This window comes from Schistocerca cancellata, chromosome 4 (assembly GCF_023864275.1).
Source record: "Schistocerca cancellata isolate TAMUIC-IGC-003103 chromosome 4, iqSchCanc2.1, whole genome shotgun sequence".
Classification (NCBI taxonomy): domain Eukaryota; kingdom Metazoa; phylum Arthropoda; class Insecta; order Orthoptera; family Acrididae; genus Schistocerca; species Schistocerca cancellata.
This window is the reverse complement of record NC_064629.1, coordinates 137,734,358-137,753,233: the sequence shown is the minus strand read 5'-3', so window position 1 is coordinate 137,753,233 and position 18,876 is coordinate 137,734,358. Positions and strand designations below refer to the sequence as shown.

Sequence of the window (18,876 nt, the reverse complement as noted above, 5' to 3'; positions counted from 1 at the left end):
ATAAAGTAAACCTGCAAAGAATATTGTTAGTTTTTATATTTGCCTGTTTAAAAAGTCGCGTTAAGGAAAGCGATATACTTTCCTCCATATATCATATGATGATTTGCGATAAGCGAATAACAATGTTCAAGTCGGAGAGCCTACAGTGTGAAGGATATCTGTGTATCAACAGTTTCTGTGGCAGTAACAAGAATATGTTTAAAGTATTAGAACAACATTTTCGGTGTATATTGAAATGTGGTGTGGAGAACGTGGTTAGCAAAGTTCTTCCCATATAGTTAAATTTCAAATGCAGCGAGTATAATCAAATATGCGATTAACAAAGATAGCTACATCAGTTATGAAAATCTTTGCTATCGTCTATCTTCGTATGTGAGTCATAATTTGGCAGGATGCTGAGCGAGTGGATGTTGGAACTAAAGAATTGAATCAATGTTTTGTATTGTTTTCTTAGTAGTGTGGTGTTCTTGAGGTGAATAAAAGAAAATATTTTTCCTGCCGTTTTTTCAAAACGAGGAGTTGAAGTATATCATGAATGAAGTAGGTGTGAAGGCGAAGGTGCCGAAAACAAGCCCTATTACAGACGACTATGAAATTTCCAACACAGTGTTAGGTCTTGGTATTAATGGGAAGGTCGTCCAGTGTTACAACAAGAGAACGAGGGAAAAGTATGCTTTGAAGGTATGCACCATCTTACATGTTTAAAAAGTAAATTTGCACCGCTTTCGAGTAGGGCTATATAAACATTGAAAATAACTGTATAATGACGATTACCTGCGGTGCTATGAATTGGGTTTCTACTCAGTATTAATTTTCATGCATGTAACGCCGTCTATGTGGAATAACAATGTAGGATCGTACGATATGCTTGTGCAATGAAGGAAACAGTTCTTAGCGTTGACACAAATTGTGGTCAAACTTTTTTTGGAAGTGGATTAAGTTTCATTAGTTAACCTACTGTAAAATTTTACTGTAGGTTATGTACTTTCAATTGGAGGGGAGTTAAGTACACAAATTTCAACCTGTAGTAAGCTCGTTGCAGTGTATGTAAGTGATGGGGCGGTACATAACCTTATTTGGTGTTTATACTTGAGAGAAATAATAACGCCCTTTGCTGCTGTCTAGCCCTTATGAAACCGGTGAAAAAGTGGGAGTTGAGAGACAACTATTATTCTAACTCACATTTCGTACCGTTGTCTGGGATGAGATTGACCCCCTTTTTGATGTTTTTATAGTTTATATCATGCTTGTATCAATTGCTGTTGTTGGTGATTTTTTATTATTTTACGTTATTTCTGTAGAAACACCCGTAATGCACTGTGTTTGTTGCAATTTTCATAGATTAGTAGGGAAAAAACTAATTGAAAGGGGTCAGTGTTACCCTGTGACGTGGGGTTACATTGACCACTCAGATTTGTTTTATTATAGACACTTTCAGAATGGTCCTAGGATAAATTTTAGTGTAGTACTGTATGAGTATGACCCCCATACAGGGATTCTATGATCCCCATCACCTTTATTTAAAACACACTACAAAAGACTTATTGAAAAAAAAAAGAACATTAAAATTCTTTCACTAGAATCATCCCTAGAAACAGAATTCTACACCCATCAGGCTATAACTTTGACGGAGGCAGCTTGTCAGTCACATTACCGAATGGGGTAATGAATATACAATGTTCTTTTGGAAAAAAATTTAGTTTTCAGTGGCTCAGTGGAGTGATGCCCCATTATCTCACTTACCTTTTCCTTTTGCTGCAACTTTTTGAATAATACATACATGGTGAAAAGTTTGCTTCCTCCTTTTCCACCAATTACTTTCGCCATTACAGAGACATTTTGAAAAAGATCTTGACACTTACACTTAGCGAGCAGTAAATCTTCAACAACAGGATTGTCTGGAGGATCAAAATCACTTTCATCAGTTTCCAGCATCTCTGGCAATTGTGTTACACCAAGCTCATTGACTGCTGAAGAGTTATCGTGGTTTTGGAAGATATTTTCCTTGGCCTTTGAGAGTTCATTAGGCTAGCTGTGGAGGACTTGAAACAACTAGGCTGAGGATCTTTTGTCTCATTGGTACTTACAAATTGAAACTTTTCATACAGTGTACACACATTTTCATTTGATGAGTTTTTGAATGATTTTGGACCTCCCTCCCTCCCTCCCTCTCTTTTTTTAAAAAAATCCTGTAATATGAATATGCAATGGAAACTCCCAATCAGCAGTATTGGCACTAGAATTTGCTAGTATAGTCATAGGACATTTGTATTTCCTATCTTAATTGGTTTTTCCCATAAGAGGTTTGTCACTGTGTTTTCTGATATGCGTAGTCTCGTGGTTACACCCTTTATTTTTCTTCATTATTTTTAGTTAACAAAGACACTTCACCCAACATTTCGCTATCCAAATCTAGGTACAATCATGTGCCTAAAGACCTTGTTAAGTTCTGGGTATTGCAATTCAATTGTTAATTTAGTTGTGGATTTGCATTATTAATTGAAAGTAACGCTTTATTCTTTAAATTCACTGTCTAATGAAGTTACAGCTAATTGTTTCCATTCTTTACTGTTAAAACAAAACACCAATCTCAATCTAAAACTTCTGCAGTAAACACAATACAACAGAGACAGACTATGAGTTTAAATTCGTTGTTGCCTAAATCTTAATTTGTTAACGTTGGTTATAAATTACACTTTAGTTTTACACCATGTTTAGGCAAGTATGTGTGCATTAATGGAAATTCAGCAATAATATTTAGAGAGCCAATGCTACCCTGAAGGGAAAAAGGTTAGAGGGTCAACATTACCCTCTTTTAAAGAAATGTGAATTTTTAATTGTTAAAATTGTTTGTACCATTAACAAGGTCAGTAAACTTCATTAAATTCTGTGAATTTGTACATATAAGAACCTGATGATGACAATATTAACCATGCTCCTGGGGCAAGAACGTTTATCCTAATTGAATTTGAAGCAGATATATAGGATTTGCTAAATATATATAAAATACTGTAGTACTTTTTAAATTTTATTTTAACATGTGTGAATTCAAATCAACTAATTCCATTATATTATGAATTTTATTTTCAAGATGATTTAGGAGTTTATTCAGAGGTAGAAAGAAAAGGGTGAAATTGACCCTGGAGTCAGTGTTACCCTCAGGGGGTCCGAATCACCCTGGTTCATGGGTAACTTAAAAAGGTTCTTGATGAAACTATAATATCCATTTAACAATGCCTGGAGATAATGAAGCACACATTGATAGTATACATTTACTGTTTAGTGTGTCTTTATAGAGAAAAAAGCTTGTACTTTTGCAGTAGCTGCATTGGCTTTAAGTCTCTCATATTTAACATGTTCTAAAAATTCTGCAACTGAACAGGTGCAGTGATCTAATAAGAATGCCCTTAGGGTTTCACAAAAAAAAAGAAAGAGAGAGAAGAAATAATTTTTACCTCACATGAAAGATTATTGTAAATTTGTTTCACAATGTTTGTAGTGGATAGGACACTTTTCTTGTTGCCTTGTATCATATACGTGGATATTAATTTTTTTTGTGTGTGTTTTAAATCATTTCTAACTTGTATAGAAATTTCTAGTTATACATTTGAGGATATGGGAGGTTTGATAACTTTTAAACGAGAGATTTGCAAAAATACAAGTTTCAGGCATGTTGCATTGCTGTTACAGATCTTATCTGAGCTGAGAAAATAACTGAACTAGATTTTGTATTACCCCAGAATATAATTCAGTATGGCAGAATGCTGCACAGATAGGCATCGTAAGCAATTCAGACAATCGAAAACTTTTTTAACAGAAAGTAAAAAAACTGTAGCATTACATAGGTTCCATTTATTTAGTTTGTATGTAGATGCCATTTGAAGTCATTTTGAAACCAAATGCCTATAAACTTTTTTTTCCCCTAAAGAAGATATAATTTTGTCGGAGTTTCACACAGTTGTTTGCATCATCTTTTAAACAGAAATTTATTAATGTTTTTACCAGTAGATTATTCTCCTTTGAACCATCAATTTAGTTGGGTTGTAGTTGTCTTCAGGTGTTTATATTGTCTGCAGAAAACCTATTTGTTTGTGACTCAGTGTTCAGGCCTACCTCATTTATATAAGGTGTAAATAGGATTGGTCCGGCCCAAGAATGATTAAATTTTCTGATTCCTAGTTATCAAGTATGGCATGAATCATTATTTTATTTGTCACGTATGACATGAACATTTTAGTGTAGTGCCTCTAACTTCACACACTTGGAGCTTTTCCAATTGTATGTTGTGTTTCAGAATGTAGAAGGTTTTAGGTAAGTTTAATTGGGTCAACAGAAACATCCGATCTCACGCGTCGGCTTTGACCCGTGACGTAAGGGTGTTGTGGTGTGTGACGTCATTACGGCGCGGAGTTTGGTTTGTGAGTGTGGTGTGTTTGTAGATGTTGCCTCGTTGACGTTACCTTAGTAGGAGTTTTAGGGCCTGTAATATATAGTTTACCTTTTTACTGTACTTTTTGTTTTAACGTCGTCTATGAGGCTTTTATCAGTGTGCCATTAGATTGTTCAATCTTTATGGTCTATATGTTTTGTCGCTACTCGTTATGTCTAATGAATCAATATTGTTTTTTCTTTTTTTTTTATTTGTTTCTTTTTTTATCTTTTGATTGACCTACACATTGATCTGTAGCGTAGCCCTGAATACGAGGTTAGGTTGGGAGTTTTTTTTTCGGCGGGGGGTGGGTCAGGGGGGGGGGGGGGCGCAGCCCCCCCCTGCCTGGCCTTGAGTACCACTTGTGTATTATTATCTTTGTTTGCTATCAATGTTAGCAGATTGTTCTTGTGAAACCTTTGTGTGTGTTGTTTTTCTATGTATTTTCGTCTTTGTGATACGTATGCAACGTTTTTATATCCTCCATATTGGAATTGTCGTTTATGGTCGTTTCCGCCATATTTGTGACGTCATGGGTCAAAACCGACGGGTTGGATCGGACACTTCCGTATTTCCGTTTAATTAAAAATATGTCAGTGGCATTAATTCTTTGTCCTCTGTTTTTAGGGCATTTTGTGTAAAATTGGTGATGGCGCTAGTTGAGAGTTTATTTTTTCGAAGGCCATGCTGAGTAGAGAATTTTGTTGTCCTCTTAAAATTTCATTAACCTGACAAACATTAGTTTTTGATTTTACTAAAAACAGCAGTGACAGTGTAGTATGCTAATGTTGACAATGACCATTGAATGCTGGAAAAATGCAACCATATAGAATCAGGGGAATAGTCTTTCATGTTGACCATGAAGTAAATAATTAATACTGTTCCTGTTCAGTGGTTGACAGGTCCTTTTATGTATCCTTGCCAACTCAGTATATTAATTATCCCCAGAAAAAATTGCATTAATATGGAGAGTGACATGAAAATGTACAAGTTTGTGTACTATCAACCAATTAACACCAATATCAAACAATTCACAGCATTCTATGGTTTTTGCTGACATGAGCACCCTATGCCGCTGCTGATGTAAGTAAAATTTAACCATAGTAAAGCCTGATAATAAGGCACCTGGTCTATAGTTTTCCATATTTGATTTCTCTCCTTTTTAGGAGTAAAGACCATTTAGTGGCTTTTAGGCAGTTTAGAAGTGTGCCTGCCAGAAAAGATCTGTTGAGAAGCCATTGAAATGTTTGCAATACATTGCTGTATGATGTAGGGCTAAACTGGAATACTGTCAATTCCTGATGAAATTTTCTAAGATTGTTGCAGCACTGATGATTTCACGTGGAGTTGTTTTGCAAATATAGATTAAAGAGGGATCGGAGTGTACTGTCATGGACTATTAAATTGTTTATGATATCTGCACAGCAAAAATTTGCAATATGTTGAGCATCAGTAACTCTTGCTCTCATGGTTCAGAGTGATGTTTTCCATTTTAGAGGACACTTTATTTTATTCCTTCTTTACTACTTTCCAGACTGCTTGGCATTTCTTTGATGACTCTTTTATGAACTTACAATTAGCTTCTTCTTTTGTAACTGTTAAATAGAGGGGTATGCTTTTGATGCTTTTGGAGTTAGTGCATCGTATTACTTGTGTTTTGAGAGGGAAAGTGATTTCTGAGCATGCTAGAGAATTTCTGAAACTTTTTTTTTTAGTCTCACGTATCTTCAAAACTTCTTCTCACCTTTCTCGCGATATTAGGGAGTTGGATGTTGCTATATTATTTGTATGAGTTAGTCTCGGTCTGGCACACAGTTTTAATCTGCCAGGAAGTTTCTGCCTCGTGGTAGCTATGCCATCCTTTTATGTATAGCTTGATTTTTTAAGAGACTGAGGTGGGAATCACAGTGTGAATTAATAAAGGGAAAAGGAGTACTAGGAGTGGCACATGTTGTCCATGAGAGCATTCTTCACAAGATTCTACAACTGCATGGTTGTCATGATGTGTAATGTCATGCCAGGTAACTACAGTTTTGTGCTGTCTCCGCATTGTCTACATTAAGTCTGACTCATGAACATGTTCTTAAACAAGATGCCCCACCTTACTGTAGTTGTTGTGCCCTTCTATCAGTGGCACACATTTTAATAGTGCCTCACTCTCACTGTGATAAGGCAAAGCACTAAAGCTGACTGACTTATTACCGTCAATTTAAGCTGATGAAGTCAAAGCTGCTGCCTAATATTTCACCATATCTGTAAGTATGGCTTGTATAACCTGTTTGAAGACCTACAGTATGGCCCCTTAGCCAGGATGAGAAATCACCTCCCACGGCATTCAAGTCTGAAGAGGGGCCCCTTGTGTGTTGATCTGAGCCCATCTTTTAATTTGTTTATACCTCGACATCTCTCATAGTTTTAATCTAAAGGTGTTGCCTTATTTACACCTGCCATTTTATTGACCTACCTATCTCAACAGTCTTTTCTAATGACACTGATCTGACATAGAAGGTGTGCCTCTTGCTACTTGAAATGCCACAGAAAATATTCAGCTGTTGTCTCCTTGCATACTTCTCCCATCTTACAGTACTTTACCTATCCTTTATGGATGATTTCATACCCTCCTTCCATTTTTTTCAATTCCATACAAACATAATGGTTGTTTTGTCCTTCCATCTAATTTTTAGAATAATTTTAACGATTTGACATTCGCAGAGTGGAGGGATCGATGAAACAGTAATTTGGTCCCTTAAACCTGTCAGTTCAGTCCTATACCATCCCATCTAATCCACTCCTGGGTACATCTACAGGCATCATCCAGTTAAACTTTAATGATTAATTTCACAACCTAGGAGAACTTGGACAGCTACTATCATTATGCCCAGAAATATTGTGCCCCTCTGGAAACTGTTCCTTGAATTATATTCCATTACCCTACATCATCACTGTACCTATTTCAAAAATAGAGCTGGTCCAGAATGAGCATCAGGTGGTATCTTTACACTTACACATGCAGGTACTTTTAGTGTAAAGCACCACTCAGTACAACATTAGAGGCTGTGGCTGTTCACACACACACACAGACAGCTATTGATTTTACTCTCTGTAATCTCTCTCATCCTCCAGATAGGGAGATGACATATCAAGAGATAGCTAGCCGATCTGTTAGCTATCTTCAGCATTTCTTCCTCCTGGGTGATTTCAGTGCCCACAACCCAGTCTTGGGGTAATGGTAAAACACCTGATCAAGGCACTCTTACAGAACAAGTTATTACAGATATTCACTTAAGTTTGTGCAACAGCAGCACTCCTAACTAATTTTTGTGTGGCACATGAAACAAATTCTGTCATCAATCTCTTGATTTGTATCTCTGGGCGTGTACATTGTCACAGTAGGGGATACACAAAGACCTATGCAAGAGTGATCATTTCATGATTTTCATGTCCTCCCCCAACACTGTTAGCTGACCGAGTGTTCACCGTAGAATTAATGTCCCCCACTTTCCTTGGGAGCACCTCGTTGGATGCTAGTCCCATGGAGGAGTCGGGAAAATGCCGAAGCAATCAGAGATAGCAGATCGGTGTTCCAGTGACAGAAGTGCCACCCATCTCTATATAAGTTCATTGCTTTTAAAAGATACTGTGCTCGGGCACATTAACTCACTCTCATACAGTATCAAAGAAGGAATGTTGGGAAAGATATGTTGCTACCATAGAGAGCAATGCCCTTCTTTATTTTTTGTAAATAGATGAGTCAGATTATGTTGTATCTTTGGCTATCAACTAGCAATCAGTATTTGTAGTATCCTTTGAGCAGGCAAAGTTCATGCTGACAGTTTTACAGAACACTTTGTGGCACACTGCACTCGAACATCCGAAATGGGCATTAGGCAGCTACCCCTCCATCTTCCATTCCTGCACAACAGCTCTAATGATATAATACTCCTTTCTATGAATGAGAACTCCTCAGCACTCTGTGATTTAGGTGTTTTATGATTTCCCTAAATTGCTCCAGGCCTTTGGAAAGGGCATGGCTGGTTTCCTTCCCCATCCTTTTATAATCTAAGCTTGCGTTCAGTCTCCAGTGGCCTTGCTGTTGGCAGGACTTTGAACTCTAACCTTCCTTTCATCTTTCCAGATTTTTAATTGGAATTTTCTCTCTTAAGTTGTTGTGCATTGTTATCAGTCGGTCCGTTCAACGGCATACTTCGTGCACAGGAGAATAGTCTCACAGGGGCCCATGTTAAGTGTGAGCCTTAATCTGATAGCCATTAATGGACTTTGGAAGCTGTGGTACCATCAGTCTTGGTGTGCCTATGCACTTGACCTCACAAAAATTTCCTAACCTGCAAAAACACTCTTAAGAACTGTACAGGTGATGAACCAAGCAAGAGGGCACACATGCCTTCAGGTGAGATGATAGTGGCTCATGTCCCGTTAAGAGTGCCTCAACTTCCTTGCTTTTCAGCAGACACTGAAACTTTAGGATTCATTGCCTCTGCTGTTAGATGACTACATCCAAATGATGAATCTGGTTTTGCATTTTATCTGAGAGAGTAGGTTCTCATTTGAAGTTTTTCACTATGGGCTCATCAACTGTTTTTTACCATTTTGAGGCAAGCATAGTATTCTACATTGATTAGGGGACTGCTTCTTGGGTGCAGAAGCTCAATTCCTGCACCAGGACTAGTCGAGGGGAGGGGGTTTGTTTCTGGTCAGCATACCTCACCAACCTGACACTGTCTTACTACTTTTTAATGGTTGCTTTTATTTAGCACTGCTTCTTACCTGGTCTTCTGCATTGTATGATATCACAAAAGATCAGATTGGCTGCCCACATTTTTATCTCATGTAGTCCTTCAGGCTTAGCTTACTTAGCCCTTTTTAATTGTACTGATCATTTTGATTCTTGTTGCTGAGCTACATGCGTACTTGTTTTTGTTAACATAAATACTTTTATTTTTAGACAACTTTGACGAGTTGGATAACCACACCCCTCCTTCGGTGCACAGTTTTCTTTCAGAATTTGTGTGGGAACACTCCTCGTTGCTCACTGTTAGTCTAGGAGCTCCTTTGTAGCTGTGCTTCTTTCCCACTCTAAATAGAAGGCTCCAAAAATATTAGCCCAAATATTTTCTTGTCGGTAGCTATCCAAGTGTCTTCTGCTGCTCTGGCCACTTGCTAGTTGACAGCCGTCTCCCTAACAACCCTAAGCTGCTCTTTCACTACCACATCCATTTGGGAAAATTGTAATATTTCATACCGCGTTACTTGCTGTACACTGGCAGTATGAAAATTGATAAGATTTGTGGAAAGATTTGTATGATGGACAAATAACTCATTTTATTGAAAACACACACACACACACACACACACACACACACACACACACACACACACACACACACAGGTCGGTGCATTCATGTCCAGACAGTTTTTTTCCCTTGCTGTTATAGGAATGTATTATGGCTTTGTGGTATAGTGGAACTGATTATGTTGTCATAGGGAAAGTTTGCTGAATAGTTATTTCGGACTTAAACTTACATTCATATATCAAATATGTATTGAGAAGCTTCTGTCTCATATGTTAAACAAATTTATTTTTGCTATCTGCAAATGCCATAAATTTCAGGCCAAGCATGTGGTACTGCCATGCTTTGAAGTAAAATTTCTTGGAAAAATGGTGAAATTTTGTTTTTACTGTAGGGAAGTGTATGTTTTTATTTATTTGCTTACTTATTTTTTTGTTAAAGGTGCTGCATGACAATACGAAGGCAAGGCGGGAGGTTGATTTGCATTGGAGGGCCAGCAACTGTCGGCATATTGTGCATATAATTGATGTTTATGAGAACAGTTACAGTGGAAACAAGTGCCTTCTTGTTGTTATGGAGTGGTGAGTCTGTCTGCTGAAATTGTTTTGTTACTCTCCACTGCTGTTTCTTTGTTATCTCACAAATAGAGAAACTTCTTAACATTTAAATTTCCTTTACTTTACATCTATGGTCACAAATTTTTTTGTCATCATACTACCGGTTTTGGTCTATAATGACCATCTTCAGATCTGTTTTATAAAAGCATATCCTAATGCACTGCAGCCATAGTGGCATCGTCTAATGTTAAACGCAAAATCAGCACCAGCATCGTCAAATATATATAAATAACAGCGTATGTAAGAGTCATCTTGTCAACAGCACTACCGTTCAAAACCTCTCATATCTGCAGAGGATGACAGATCATTACTTACAATAAATAAATTCTTAGAAATGAATTTTTAGGCAATATGCTGTCTAGACTAGCAACGTGCATGGATCACACGTTTATAAACTGCTTATATTTTGTAACAAACAACTGCCTTCTGCATCAACACTGGTGGTACTGATTTTACTATTGTTGTCAGTTCATGACTGGCTTTTGAAGATGGAGTGTTTCTCATTACAAGAAGTTGTAGACAGGCATTTAATGTATGATGTAGCTGTGTGTAATGCACAGAAAGACGGGCAAATGTACAGATAAAAGTTTCTCAACTGGCATCATTGTAACTGTAAAAAGTCCATCACTGTGAATAGAAATTGGGTTTTTCATGTCACAGGAAGTGGGCCAAGTTTCTCAACAAAGAAATTATTTGCACACTAGAATGTTACTTGACAATGCGAGAGGAAATTCACCAGTATGCACCTATCAACTTTAATGCAAAATGCATATTTTGAACAATACTGTTTAGAAAGTGCTGGTGGTGCATTATTTGCAACTTCATCATTAACAACCTGTGCAACCAATGAGGCCATATGATTTTAAATACACAGTTTAGTTCTGTCAATAGATTATTTTGTGATGCATGCATTGAGTGAGATTCATGGTCATTGTATTGCTGTAAGTTGCAAATTGTTTGTCAGAAAAAGAACTGCAGTCCAGTCCATTTACATTAATATGACCAGTCCCTACGTTAGACATCAGTGTGCAGTAACCAATCAAATGGCAGACGGCAGCACTAAAAGTTGAGGGTAAATGAAGCGTGTCAAAGGGATGTGGAAAACAATTTCAGCTGTTGTTGTAATTCATAAACAGAGTGACTTATCTGATGTCCAAAAGAGCATGATTGTTGGCTTTCAGACCAAGGGCGGAAGCATTTCCTAAACGAATAAGTCTATGAACTGTTAGTGTGCTGCCATGGTTGAAGTATACCTTGCATGTCAAAATGGTGCTATCCAAATCTGGCACTGTGGTGCCCAGTGGGCCATAGATGGCGGGGGTGAACAACAGCTGCGGAGATGTGTACTGGCGAATAGACATGCAGCTGTTCAGCAACTAACTGCCCAGATGAACTAAGGAACTAGCAACAGTACTTACTCTTCAATGACTGTTCAGCGAATGTCAATGCATATGAGCCTCTGCAGCAGGCACGTGGTTCAGCAACAATTGGTGGAATTTGCATGCCAGTACTGCAACTGGATGTCATGGTCACATTAATGTGACCGGGCAGTCTAAATATTCCTTTCTGTCTGTTAGTTCCTAATATCAAAGTACTCAGTTTAGGATCCTCTACACTAAAGGCTTGGATCATCCTGTTCATACCTTATGGACGTAGCAGTTAAAGATGAAATGAAAGAACAATAAGATGAAAAGTTATACATGTTACATTGTGGGGAAAGAACAGGAAGACAAGGAAAGGCTCTTAGAGCTCAGTATTGAAAGGAAGCAAAGATGCACAGTAATGACAGGAATAGGAAGCTAAAATTGAATGTAACAGAGGTCCCACATTACAAAACTAATTATAACATGTGTTGAAGATAGATTAGTGCTTACCGAATTGATGATGCACTTTTTAAACTTACTATAGATACACCTATTTTCTAGGTTTGAGATTTTTAGAAACTATTACTGGGTGTAATTCATAGCCAAATTATTCCATCATTTGGTTACTATTTTGGGAAGTAAATTTTCATGAAATCTTTGTAAATATGTTTGGAATAGCAGTGATCTCAATGAAATAGTAATAAAATATTATATATAACAGCCGTGATCGCATAAAAACACTTTTATTCATATATGGTGACTGGTTTCAAACTGATGTGGATCATCTTCAGACCATACTCTGTACTTAAGAATACAACTGAGAAGAGAGAAACATTTAATGTAATGAACATTAAGTTAAACATAAATTACGTAATGTCACACCCAGTGATGTAGAGACGGTGGCACAAAGCAGGAACTGTGGATACCACACTGATGTTGAATGCTGACTGTGTGGGTACCCCTCGCGGCCCATCTTTGGTGTACACAGTCCTGCAGAGGGCAGTCTAGTAACATGATGCCATTGGTTGGTCAATTAGATTTTTTAATCTAGGCGCTTCAGTCTGGAACCACGCGACCACTATGGTTGCAGGTTTGAATCCTACCTCGGGCATAGATGTGTGTGATGTCCTTAGGTTAGTTAGGTTTAACTAGTTCTAAGTTCTAGGGGCTGATGACCTCAGAGTCCCATAGTGCTCAGAGCCATTTGAACCATTTGAATGGTACATTATGTAAAATTTTAAATGTATAACATATCAATTGTTACTTAGATATAACTTGTGATTATACCCAGCATAGGTTTATATTCATGATGTATGATGTACGTTGTATTCCATTGGCTAAAGATGTCATAGGGCGATGGGTAAGAGATGAGGCTTCAGCTGCTTAACTCCGTGACACAGCCACGTAGTAAGCAGTTGACATCAGTGGGTTTTATCTACAGTTCCCATTCCGTACCATTATCTCCACATATTTATTTAATTTTTTTATTTTATTTATCCACAAAATCATGTTCATGACATGGGATACAAGTTACAGCAATGAATCGTTGAAGCATAATACTTTTTTTTTACATTGACTATATGACAGAATACATAAAATACGTATCTACATTACAGTCATTCGAGATTGACATATTAGACTAAATTAAAGCTACACATGACATATATTGGTCTCCATAAATTCAGCAACAGAATAAAAACAATGCTGGAGCAATATACTGTTAACTTTCTTCCTGAAAAAGTTTTTATTATTCTTGACTGAGCAAGGTAATTTATTGTAAAGTATGCTGCCTATTTGCCTCTCACCATGATGGCATTTACTGAGTCTCTGATTATCTAGATGAATGTTGCTTACACCGCGGGTGTCATCATCATGAATGTCATTATTTGTTTTGAAGAGATGAAGATTCTTACTGACAAATGAAACAGTCTCTAGGAGATGGTGCAGGTAATATTCAGAGTTCTTTAAAGATTGGTTTGGTAGGTGTTTGCAGTGGCAATCTTAACATGACCTTGACAATTCACTTTTGCATAACGTATATTTTCCTATATATTGCCCCCCAGAATGGAATGCCATATGAGAGGACTGAGTTCACTAGTGAAAAGTATACAGTTTTAACATCACAGCTTTGGCTAAGAATTCTGAAGGCATAGCACAGGCTACTCAATTTACACAGTAGTTTCTCTCTGTGGATATTCCACTGTAGTGTGTAATCTATCCAGAGACCTAAGAATTTAGTCTCCCTGACTTGTTCAATAACTTTCTTGTCCATAATTAGTGGTTCCATATGTGTTGTATGGTTGTTTGATGGGCAGAAGACCAAATGAGTAGTTTTTCCATATTAAGTAGGAGTTTGTTTTCATAGAGGCAGTATGGGAGCCTTTCACTGCTGTCAACTAGGTCAGCTCTAACCTGGTGTGGAGAAATGTTGCAAGAGTGGAGGTTTGTATCATTGGCGAATAACATGGGTACTGTTGAGGGTAGGCGTTCTGGGAGGTCATTAATGAAGCTAAGGAAGAGGAGAGGGCCTACGGTTGAACCCTGTGGGACCCCTGATGTGACTGGTATTGTATCTGAATGGGCTGTTCTTTCGTCATTTGTTGCTATTTCTACCAGCTGCCCTCTGTTTGATAGATATGACTGGAACCAGTCATTACAGACTCTTATACCATATGCATCCAGTGTGCGGAGTAGTAGTGTGTGGTTGACTAGATCAAATGCTTTTGTCAGATCAATAAAAAGTCCAGAAGCATAATGTTTTTCATTAAATGCTTCTATTATCTCATCAGTAAACAAAAAGAGAGCCTCATTGATTGATTTATTTTTATGGAGTTAGTAGGGAGGTTTTGAGAGTTTGAGGGAAAATGCCAGTATTCATTGAGCAGTTGATTATGTTGCAGAGTGGTTGTATTATTTCATTTGAGAGATGTCTACAGACGTTAAAGTAACCTCTGGCGTGCCACAGGGGAGTTTTATGGGACCATTGCTTTTCACAATATATATATAAATGACCTAGTAGATAGTGTCCGAAGTTCCATGCGGCTTTTCGCGGATGATGCTGTAATATACAGAGAAGTTGCAGCATTAGAAAATCGTAGCGAAATGCAGGAAGATCTGCAGCAGATAGGCACTTGGTGCAGGGAGTGGCAACTGACCCTTAACATAGACAAATGTAATGTATTGCGAATACATAGAAAGAAGGATCCTTTATTGTATGATTATATGATAGCGGAACAAACACTGGTAGCAGTTACTTCTGTGAAATATCTGGGAGTATGCGTGCGGAACGATTTGAAGTGGAATGATCATATAAAATTAATTGTTGGTAAGGCGGGTACCAGGTTGAGATTCATTGGGAGAGTCCTTAGAAAATGTAGTCCATCAACAAAGGAGGTGGCTTACAAAACACTCGTTCGACCTATACTTGAGTATTGCTCATCAGTGTGGGATCCGTACCAGATCGGGTTGACGGAGGAGATAGAGAAGATCCAAAGAAGAGCGGCGCGTTTCGTCACAGGGTTATTTGTAACCGTGATAGCGTTACGGAGATGTTTAACAAACTTAAGTGGCAGACTCTGCAAGAGAGGCGCTCTGCATCGCGGTGTAGCTTGCTCGCCAGGTTTCGAGAGGGTGCGTTTCTGGATGAGGTATCGAATGCTTCCTCCTCCTTATACCTCCCGAGGAGATCACGAATGTAAAATTAGAGAGATTAGAGCGCGCACGGAGGCTTTCAGACAGTCGTTTTTCCCGCGAACCATACGCGGCTGGAACAGGAAAGGGAGGTAATGACAGTGGCACGTAAAGTGCCCTCCGCCACACACTGTTGGGTGGCTTGCGGAGTATAAATGTAGATGTAGAGTTGTTTACAAGAAAGGACATTATATGGGTATATACAATTTTTTCAATTATTTTGGACACAGTTGGGAGAAGGGATATGGGTCGGTAGTTGTTGACTTCATGTTAGTTCTGTTACACAAGAAAGGTAACAATCTTGGAGGTTTTGAGAGTTTGAGGGAAAATGCCAGTATTCATTAAGCAGTTGATTATGTTGCAGAGTGGTTGTATTATTTCATTGGCAATCTGTTTTATTACATAGGCAGGTAGACCATCAAGGCCAGATGAGAGGGAACTTTTCATATTCCTAATAGTTAGCAGAACCTCTTTCAAAGTTGCAGGTATTAGAAAAATTGATTTGTCAGATCTAATACCTTTTGGAGGATAGGATTTTGTTGGTGAAGAGCGACCAAATGATTGGCTGTTAGCTATTCCTGAAAAGTGTTTGTTAAATGTATGACAGATTTGTTTGATGTCCGTTATTTGTTGGCCATTGTGCTGAAGATATTCCGATGTTTTTTGTTTGATGTCAGTTCCTAAAGTTTTTCTGACAATATCACACATTGCTTTACATTTGTTATTAGACTCATTTATGTATGCTTTATTTGCTAGTCATTTTGCTTCAGATATTACTTTACGAAGCATCTTCTTGTAATATTTGAAATAATTGTGGACATTTGCATCATGTGTTTTAATGCTCTGCTCATAGAGTGATATCTTAGTCTTGCATGATATTCTTATACCCTTCGTGATCCACCTATTATCAGTTTTTCTGGCTGAATGCTGTACTGGGCATAACGTCGTATAATTTATGTTTAATTTAATGTTAATTACATTAAATGTTTGCCCCTATTCCATTGCGCTCTAAATTACAGTGTACTGTCTGAAGATTATCCACATAAAGTCGAACCCAATCACCACTTATGAATAAAAGTGTTTTTATGCGATCAATAATGTGCTATATATTATTTTATCACTAAATTTATATTTATTCACTAGAAAATGAAGATTTAAAAAGAAGAATGAACGTTTAACTGTTAAAATTTACTAATTAGTAGTGCATTTATAAACATAATTGTAAATAAGAGCATTAAGGGCAGTGAGGATAGTTACTGGGAGGACAGTCACATTATATACTTGCTCTTTTGGGTTGGAGTGTGTTACTGTTGTATCTCACTGGTAACTGTTAAAATTCTGGATGTAGAAAAAAGCCTCAAAAGCCTTGAGACTATTTCAGTATTGTATTACGTTTGATGTATTAAAAAAATTGTTGAGGTTTTTGTGGCCTCCTCTTGACGTATTGCATGTTGACTTATGTCTCGGGATCTTCAACAGATGTTTAATGATTTTTCTGATATTTTGTCAGCATTAGTAGCTGGCATTATTGAAGATACATCCTCCACTGCTGGTGGTGGAGTGGAGTCAAGCTTGTGACTTGAGGTAATGTGTATGTGCCATGAGGTAATATGTACCTGCCATGCCAATGTCTGAGGGCCTGCCCCTGGTCATTACCAATGTGTTTCTCCCTATGTTACCTGCAATGGTCATTTGCTGCAGTACAGGAATCCAGGATCTGTTTACCTTGAGGCTTCTTCCACTGTTATGTTTGTGAATTTCTATGGCATTCCTGAGCTAATGGGCATTGTAGCTTTTCTCCAGAGTGATAACCTGCGTGTCGATGAGTTTTATTGTATGCTCTGTCGGTCCTATACAGTGTATGCTGTACCATGGCCAATTTCTCCACCTGTCTGAACCTGCAGTACTGTTTGTTGGACGATCATGGTATTAATGGATTGTCCGGTCATTCCCACATACTTTTCCACATATGGTATATTTCCGACATTGCGAGTGTTTCCCTTTTGTCCTTTTTCTTCTTTTTCTCATGTGAGACACTCTTTGATCATCTTCGTTTGTCTTTATGCTGTGTTTACACAACATACCATCAATTCTGTCTGCTCTCCTGGGGATGGATGGCAGAAAAACCATACTCAGCATTTCTTCGGTGGGCATGTTACTTGCACAGGTGCTAGGTTTCATGCCACTTCTTACGCAACTGATAAAATACCCATTGCTTGTCACAACACTTTTGAAGTGTTACATCTCATTTCCCAGATGGTGCAACTCTTGAGCTTGATACAAACTTATTAAAAGTTCCTTTTTTCTCATATCCGGCACATCTAAAAACTGTAGCTGTTTATTCTTTCTCACCTCCAGAGTAAATCTGATGGTGACTTGGAGACTGTTCATATGTCTCAAATGTTCCTCGCCACATCTCCAGATGTCAAATGTGTCTTCAACATACCCGTACCACACCTTGGGTCTATATGGTGGCACGCCCAGTGCCTGTCATTCTAAATCCTCCATGAAGAAATTGTCAACTGCCAGACAAAGTAGAGTACCTAATTGACACTTTTCAGCTGTTCATATAAATTGCCATTCCACATAAACTAGCCCATGGGAAGACATGCGTGGAACAGTTTCGTAATGTCCTCTGGCAAGGTGGACCCAGTATGTTCCAGGTGTCATTGAATGGCTCTTTGGCAAAAAAAAAAAAAAGAAGCAACATCAAAATCGGGATGTTTGGTCCAAGTTTTAATTTATTTCAGAGTCTTATTAAGTGTCAAGTCTCTCCTGGAATGTGCTCTAAAGTGAGGGGAATGGATACTCCACCCATTGCTAAGAAGTGTAATGATACCCAACACACAGAGAAGTGACATATTGGAAGAGAAAATGGCAGGTATGGTCTTACTGCCCCCCATCCCCAGGGTGATGGACAGAACTGACTGTATGTTGCACAAACATGATGTGAAGACTAACTAACCAAGAAGATAACAAATGACTAACTCCCAATGCTGGAAAGATGCCACATACTGTGTACATGTGGAAAAGTCTTTGTGAAATGATAGGACAGTCCATCATTACCAGGTTCATCTAACATAAACGATATTGCAGGTGGGGACAGTTGGAGATATCAGTCATGGTGGAGTAAGTGCTGTGAGAGACAAACTACATGATAAAATTCACCAACATGCATTAAACAAACGTTGGCCGAAGATCCTGGGACAGAAGCCAACAGGCAGTACATTGTTTGATATATCTTGCACCACCCTCTGATGAGCAGCTTCTACTCACTGCTGCTAAAGTGTCTAAGAAACTGGATATTTGTAATAGTGCAGGGCTGATATGATACTGCATGTCTATCTAGTGTGGCACTGTTATGCAAGTTGCAGATGCACATTACTTAATACAACAATCACACTTGCATAATCCCTATCTGTGCCTTCCACAACATTAGTTGAACTCGTTAGCGTGTTGTCACTCAT

The 18,876-nt window shown here is 38.1% G+C and overlaps 1 protein-coding gene across 1 annotated transcript in view; it reads left to right on the top strand.

The window, feature by feature from the left end:
* Positions 1 to 226: 226 nt before the first annotated feature.
* Positions 227 to 18,876, top strand: part of LOC126183554 (MAP kinase-activated protein kinase 2) — a 94,406-nt gene continuing 75,756 nt past the window's right edge. The window contains exons 1-2 of the mRNA XM_049925632.1: positions 227 to 681; positions 10,180 to 10,319. Coding sequence (XP_049781589.1) covers positions 532 to 681; positions 10,180 to 10,319 — 290 coding nt within the window. The 5' untranslated portion in view covers positions 227 to 531. The remainder of the gene's footprint in view (positions 682 to 10,179; positions 10,320 to 18,876) is intronic.